Consider the following 7,702-nt stretch of genomic DNA (forward strand, 5'->3'; position numbering starts at 1 on the left):
CGGACGGAAAAGAAAATGAGGAAAGAAGAGAGAGGGATGACAGATGGGGGGGTTAGAGGGGTGATTATAGTAGCGATCATGGTAAGATCATGAAGCGTCAGAAAGCAACAAGTTGCTGGAGCTTTATAATCAAGTGATCAATTTTAGCCAGGGCCAAGATTTAGTGATAAAACACCGTCATATTGTTTTTTTAACCCACAGAGCTTGTGGCAGAACTAAGTCATTGTAAGAATTAAATGTTCATTTCATGTCAGTAAAAATGTATTTGAACTATCCAAGACGCCTAACCTAAAGACTTAAGTTTGACTTTTATTAATAACAAACAGAAAAAGTACAATTAAAATTTAATTAACTGAATGGGAAAAGCTCAAAAAATGCTTTTTTACATACTATTTTTATGAAATTATTACTATTAACAACATAACATACTGTTGTGTAATCTAATTTATTTAAAACGTTTCAAAGTGATTAAAAAAAACTTTATTCTGTCAAAACACACACACTTAAACGCAACCACTTTGGTTTTAGATAAGCCTCTTCCTGTACAAGTAGCACACATAATTTGCAGTGAAAGTCACAGGAAAAATATGATAAACGCAAAGGTTATATGATTTATTCAAAGATAAATATTTAAACAGCAGGTTCTGTCATATGAAAATAAGCATTTTCTGGCTGTTATTATCTGCTCAAAAGTCCTGCATTACTGTTTAGAACAGCTCTTCCTTTTTGCTGTCACCTGTTGTCTTATACTCTGTTTAAAGTTTTAAATTAATGTACACAGGTAACCTAAACATTTGAAAAACATACAGACAAAAATATTCTTAAAAGCAAAATAACAGAAGAAGCAAATCATACATTTACCAAACGGATCATATTATCTTGATATTACTCAAAGAAAGCATAATTCAGACTTCATTTGGACATTCCTGCAAAGACTCTTTTCTGTATATTTTGACAGTTTATGTTGTTTTTAATACTTCCCCAAAATTAAAAAAGTCCTCTCAGAAGATTGCTTCCTCACCAGTTTCAATATGTTTAAATGTAGACATTGCTAAGTCATATACGACCTTTTCTGCGTAAGATTGCTGTAGCGGAATTCCCATTTTTTTCTGTTTTTGTTGATGTGAAATGTTGCAGTTTTCTACATGCTCAACTCAGTCTCAGTCCACAGGGTCTATTTTCACTTTGGGCTTTCTAGATGTTCTCTTATTCCCATTCTAAAGCTTTTTTTGTTTTGGGTGAGTTGACGTTGAAACTTCCTCTGCTGGTTGATGACTGCAATTCATAAAACGGAGACTTCCTCTTCTTCCTGCTGAGACACAAATGAAAAGAGGTGACTGAAAACAGGTGACTGATTCTGTGTTGTCATAAAAACAGAAAATGGACCAAAGCTTGAATGTTTTTTTTTTTTAAAGTTGGTTCAGACAAAAATAAAATTAGAAAGCCAAAGAAGACAAAAATTGGAAAACAATTGGTATCTACCTGAATACTTTAGAATAACTACAAAAGTTGACTCTTTGGTTGTCATTTATTTGGGTTAATTTTAAAAGTCTTATTTTCATTGTTTATTTAGATATGTGGCACTGCAATGCACTAGCAGCTTGTCCAGGGTGTACCCTGCCTTGAAAAAGAGTTTCAAATTAGAAAGTGGGAAATAACCCCTCAGGATGCTGTTTCATGGTTATGCATCAAAAAGCAAACAGCAAAATCTTGACATGGGTCTGTACCTCTGTACCTGTACATGGTTTAAAACAAAAAATGACCATTTTTTTGTGATCATACATGAAGTTTAAAGAAAAAAGACAGATTTGTGAGAATAAACATCTAAATAGGAGCATGCATGTGACAAAGAGAAAATTATGTGGCAGTACAGCAGTGAAGCCATAATTCAAAATACGAATTACAAACATCTCTCTGTTTTAGCTACAAAGTGTGGCATTTTGAGAACACATATTAAAAATGAATTTGTCAGTATTTCTTTATTCAAATCGTTGTCGATCAAGAGCAGAGGAAAAACTGCTTGAAAAAGAGCTCATTTGCTACGTAGAAAATACATTGGCCAAGCCACAAGCTTCCTGCTGCTTGCAGACAAACAGATCCGTGTGCGTCTTTGTTTTCCTCGTCTGAGCTGGAATCTGGATCTAAACTGTACATCTGGATATCTCCAGTATTACTCACCTTTTTTGTTGCATCTGTAATGTTAGGTTGAGAGTGGCTGTAAGCTAACAGGATAGACTGTAAACCGAGAGCTCTCAGCAACAAAGAGAGGAAGTGGGGGGGGGGGCACTCACTCAGCAACAGTCCCACCCACAATTCAGAGACTAATTTCTAATGAACTACTGCTGCTCTACAGAAACTGTCATAGAAAACAACACAGGTGTTTTCATTTTAGCAAAAATTGGTATAATCATAATCAAAAGACCGCTGGGAAGGCTTTTAGAATAGATCAAAAGATTATGAGAGTGGGTCTTTAAACATAGTAATGCATTAGAGAGACACTCTAAACGCCTTATTCCTCAGTCTAACAGAAAAAAGATGTTTGGGAGTAGAAACCTTGACCTTTAAAAGGGAAAGAATGATTCCCCCTGCTTATTGTTCTAATATTTTACAGGTAAATGCCTTATATCATGCTTATGGCATCTTATGCCATTTTTTAAAATTTTTATTTAACCTTTATTTAACCAGGAAAGTTCCATCTAGATTAAAAACCTCTTTTCCAATGGAGTCCTGGCCAAGAGGCAGCACATTTCAATACAAAAATACATAAAAACAAACAATAATTAAAACCACATACATCATAAAAAGCAGTTGCACATTATTGTTTCAGTCTCTGATGCTTTGAGCTTGTTCTTAAAAACATTTAAAGATACCAGTTCAGTTAGTTTCCAGTCTTTCTGCATATCCATATTACCTTTGGCACACTAAAGAATGATCTGAATCTCTGAGGCAATGCCTTTTGCTCCTTGAGGGTTGCCATCCCCATTTCATGAAGTCAACCTAGAACCGGCCTTTCAGAGGAAAACTCTGAAGAACAATAAAATCATAATGTGTCAAAATACCGCTTTAGGGTTGTTTATAATGAGGAATGAACACTGTAATACACTTAAAAGTTTATTTTGCATTGTATAGGCCCTTTAAAATGTGAGTCTCCCAACAGCTTATACGTTTTCTCACCTTCTGCTTTTAACATGCAGGAAAGAAAATAGTCTCATACTTGTGTTAAAGACTGTTGTATGTTGAAAAAGGATTAGTCCTGTCCTGTGACCTGCATTCTCCTAAGGTAGTGTTGTGTTTTTGCTGTTGTTTAAGTCCTGGTCCTTCATTCTTGAGATCAGTTGGCTAAAAATATCTTCAATGTGAAGACAAAGGCTCAATCACATTTTACTTTTTTCTTTTGGGATAAAATACATCGTCATCTTTCTACACTGCAGCTTTCAGTGTTACCAGGTGGAACCAGGGGTGGGACTATCTGGGCGGCAGCCCCCCCCCCCCACATTTTTTAGTCAATATAAGTATTATTATTGACAAAGCTGAATAAAATGATCAATACAACCTGCTTTATGTATTAGTAATGGCACCTCAGCCAAGCGGTTTTAAATATTAATAGCAATACTAGAACTGATGGAAATATATGTTTTATGTCCTTCCACTCGTCTGTTCTCATTTGCCGCCCTTCCAAAGTCTTCTGCCCCCCTCCCGCCTTGTGCTTGTTGATGAACTTGATGGGAGTCCATAAAACTAAATCTTTAATGTGGGACATAGCCCATCGAGTTTTATTGCAGAGAAAAAGCTCTTGGATGGTGTGAGTCTTTTTCTTTTTTTATTGGTCATTTGGTTACCTCTGCAGCGGCTGAGACACTTTTGTCCTCCTCTTTCTTGGCAGCATCATCTTCACAGAAGAGCTCAGGGGACAGACCAAGCTGCAGGGAGAGAACAAAGCGAACAAGACGTGAAAATAAAAGCCTTCTTTAAAATAAACCAAGACCACAATGGATGAAAATAAATCATTTCTGGAAAACATGAACTTGTGTGAAAAGTGAGGCTTACCTTTGTGTAAAACTCCAACCCAGGGAAGCTGATGGTGGTGAGGGACAACTTGTCTCCACTCAGTCTCACTCTATCCACGATCTCGGCATGTGTCAGTGACTCTACTGACTCTCCATTGACCTCCAATAAGATCTCTCCATCGGTCATGCCAGCCTCCTCTGCAGGGCTCCCCCTGTCCACCTGACGTAGAAAATGATCTGTCCCCCCCAAAAAATTTAGGATTTTTAAAAGTCAAACAATGAAATTTTGAAATGTTTGACCTGTTTTTTAAGTTCTCTTACATGTGCATCCTGACACTGTCCTCTCCAGCCGAAGGACAAAACCGTAGCCCTCATCCCCTCTGCTGAGGTGGAGCTTTCTGGCCCGAAAAGGCAGATTATGTGGAACAGCCATGGCAGGAAGAATGGGAATCTTCTTCTGCCTGTAGATCATCTCACTCTCGCTGTCTATCACCATGATGGTGATGTGATTGCCACATTTTTTCATCTAAATGAGGAGGATGAATGCTAAACAGAGCTCAATAAATCCACTCCACACTTTAGCGAAAGGTTTACACACCATCCCAGGAAGAAGTGACGCACCATTTTACTGAGGGCAGAGTGTGTGAGATGGGACACCACTGCTCCATCAACCCACACCAGATGATCTCCTTTGAGCACCCCCGCCTTCTCAGCAGCACCTCCTGCCACCACATTCACGGAGAAACGACCTTTTTCTCCTGAGGAGGAGACAAAGGAGGAGCAGCTGATTCCCTCTGCACTGACCTCAGCTTTGCAGAAATCCCAATGGGATCTTCAAGAGATGCTTTACCTTCTAAGGGGGCAAAGTGGACACCCAAGCCAGAGTCTGGGTGTTTGGTGATGTGGCATAGCCTGGGCGGTTTTAAATCATTTCCTTTATGTGTTCTGGCAAGACCTTGGAGGTCCACACCCTGAGACAGAGCACGTTCATACGCCTCTCCATCCAGCACTAATAAGCATAACTGTTGTCCGCTTTGCCTAATTTTTCTTGCCACCTGTTTGATGGACAGGAAAATAAATTAGATCTGTTATAGATCAAAATGCTTGTCCTTTTTAAATGAGGGGAAGTTCTTACTTCAGAACACAATAAACTATCAACATAGCAGTTATTGACTTCCAGGATTCTGTCGCCATCGTTAAGGCCGCTGCGCTGTGCCGCCCCTCCTGCTGTAACATTTCTAATCACATGTCCGTTGTCCTTCTCTGTCCCTGTTGGCAGATCGAAGCCGAAGCCTTCGTCCTCCTCCCGTCTGAGAACATACAGGTGTGGTCTGGGTGTTGACTCCTGCTCTGAAGCGGGACAGGTAGAGAAGTGTTTCCTCACACAGCAGACCTCTCTAATGTTTGGTTTTACAGTGTTACAGGCTTGCATGCCGCATACCTGTGCTGTCTGTAGCCGTCATCGCTGGATTGTCTATTCCTTCTTTTGGATTAAAGACAAACCTTCTTAAAAGAAGATCAAAGAGTGACTTAAAAAAAACCCACAAAGTTAATAGTTTGCTCAACTTGGATGTGTAAAATAATTTTGTTTTTCTCCCTGAGGAACACATTTTACATTTAAATATTTGTATTTTTTTAATCAAACTCTTCATTTATTGAGATATTTGTGTGATTTATCTATTGATCACAGTACAGATTATGTTAATGCAACTTCATCTTCTAAAACCTTATCACTGAAGTTCTCAAAACCAAGTCAAGTTTGCAAAAAAGCATCTTAATTCTGCAAGAAATGACTTGTTTTTTGTAGAAATTGACCAGAAACAAGTCAAATATCTGCCAGCTCAGCTAATGAATTTTACTAACCCTTTTTCTTAATGCCATCAAGACCAATTAGCCATTGTGCTATCCTATGGGGTCCAGATGACCCCACCCTTACAGTGACGTGTTATCCATGAAAAAGGTGGATAAAGGTGAAGAGGATTTCATGTAATCCACGGACACCAGTGAAGATCACAAATCATTGAAGAAAAAAGGTTCAGCGCACTGTCTTGTAGGGTCTAGATGACCCCACTCCCAATGTTAAAGTGCCTAGGATAGCACAAGGGTAAGTAAGACTTGTTCTGATGGGCTAAAAGTCCATGTGTTTTCTGATTTTCATACTATATGATGACATTTGCATTTTAGCCAATTAAAAAGAACGCTGCTCACTGACTGAAGAGGCATTGATGCAAACGAAGAAAAGCTCACTTACTCTGTCAAACCGGTGGTTTCCAGCAAAGCATGAAAGACAAACAACAAACAATAGTGGTGATTTTAGCAACACAAAATTCACACTTTGTACACACTGGAAAAACATAAAGTCAAAAGATCACTGTTTCAAGAAAAATTGTCTTATTTTTGGAAAAATAGTCTTATCAAGAAAGGTTTCCAATAGCAAAATAATCTCAGTTTGAGAAAACATGTCTTAGTAACTAGAAATTTTGCTCAAAATTAAAATTTGTCGTAAGACCATCTTCTTATCCTTTTGGCAGATTTACTTAATTTAGTTGGTTAAACATTTTTGACTTGTTTCTAAGGAGCCTGCTTATACAGTGATTTTATACAGTAACACTTGACAAGCTGCAGAACCGTCACACACCACACACGTGATCGTTGCATGTCAGCCACTGTATGGTGCATTGACTGGAACTTACCTGATGTGGTTCTCTCAGTCAACACAGTACTGTGATGACAGGCCTCAGCAGCAGCAGGGCTATCTGAGCCCTGGATGACAGATTTGCTGACTTTGACCATCGTCTGAGACGCCATAAAACAGGGTTTGACTTTTTGTCACTATCTGTACTCTTTGTCCCCTTTAAACAGGAGGGTTACTATAAAACATGGAAATACTTTCACGTCAAACATGAACATAAAAACTGCCTCTATTAAAGTTTGCTTTCAGATTGCTTTTAGAAAATTTAGAATTGAATTTTATGTTTCCCTTTGGAGATGAAGCTCCATGGGTCCAAACTAGATGCTGTTGCTCCTCCTTTCCTCCCATAGGAGCTTTTGGAAATATGAAAATGTCCTCAGCTGCAGCACTGCAGTCTGTAATCTGTAACACGTCTTATCTGTTCAGTCCAACATGTCATTGACATTGAGTCCATGTGTCTCTGATGCAAAGTATGAACTCAAACCCAAGGAGTAAAAACAGCAAAAATCCAACTTTTAAGTTGATTTGGTTGTCCTGCACAGCATTGTTATCCCCCATGAACCCTTGTTTTATTGACATGTGGGTCATAGTCCCCTGCAGATACAAAGACACCCGGCATTAGCTGATCTGATTCTGTGCACTTGACTATTTATCCTTGACACACACTTGACAGATAAACTGATCCCCACAATGTCAATTTTACTGTGCATTTTTTTTTGGAGATGTTTTTTAATCGAAGCCCTTATTTGGTTAATTTTTATCTGTTCATAGACAGCAGCACAGCTGTCACTTTCAACCAAAACAAGCAACAGAAAGTTTTTACTTCAGAAGATGTTGATGTGCCAACCACATGGACAGGGATAAGGCAGTAATACATTCAAAATAAAGCATAATAGTGAAAAAAAGCTTAAATTTCTTACCGCCATTGGATTCCATGTTGTGTTTGTATTCAGTGGGGCCAGCAAACCACAAATGGGGATGAGGTGTGTTACCACTGAACTGC

General features: G+C 38.6%; 1 protein-coding gene across 4 annotated transcripts; it reads right to left on the minus strand.

Moving 5' to 3' along the window:
* Positions 1–587: 587 nt before the first annotated feature.
* LOC101173245 (Na(+)/H(+) exchange regulatory cofactor NHE-RF4) lies at positions 588–7,702 on the minus strand. 4 transcript variants are annotated; one of them, XM_011483783.3, is made up of 9 exons: positions 7,620–7,702; positions 5,449–5,513; positions 5,143–5,357; positions 4,858–5,062; positions 4,629–4,765; positions 4,329–4,533; positions 4,048–4,244; positions 3,840–3,920; positions 588–1,312 (listed from the first exon to the last, which is right to left on the minus strand). In XM_011483783.3, the coding sequence occupies exons 2-9, from the start codon at positions 5,468–5,470 to the stop codon at positions 1,283–1,285; spliced, it is 1,092 nt and encodes a 363-aa protein (XP_011482085.1). In that variant the 5' UTR covers positions 5,471–5,513; positions 7,620–7,702; the 3' UTR covers positions 588–1,282. The 4 variants fall into 4 exon arrangements, with proteins under 4 accessions (XP_011482085.1, XP_011482087.1, XP_011482086.1 ...); XM_011483785.3 differs by having other exon boundaries at positions 588–1,309; positions 7,620–7,701; XM_011483784.3 differs by having other exon boundaries at positions 5,449–5,510; positions 7,620–7,669.

Source organism: Oryzias latipes, chromosome 14 (genome assembly GCF_002234675.1).
Source record: "Oryzias latipes chromosome 14, ASM223467v1".
Lineage (NCBI taxonomy): Eukaryota > Metazoa > Chordata > Actinopteri > Beloniformes > Adrianichthyidae > Oryzias > Oryzias latipes.

Coding starts and splice junctions, on each gene's coding strand:
- LOC101173245 (XM_011483783.3), bottom strand. CDS start 5,470: ATGACGGCTACAGACAGCACAG. Junction 4,534..4,628: donor ACTCTGCCCTCAGTAAAATG/GTGCGTCACTTC, acceptor CTCCTCATTTAG/ATGAAAAAATGTGGCAATCA. Junction 4,245..4,328: donor GACAGTGTCAGGATGCACAT/GTAAGAGAACTT, acceptor TGGGGGGGACAG/ATCATTTTCTACGTCAGGTG.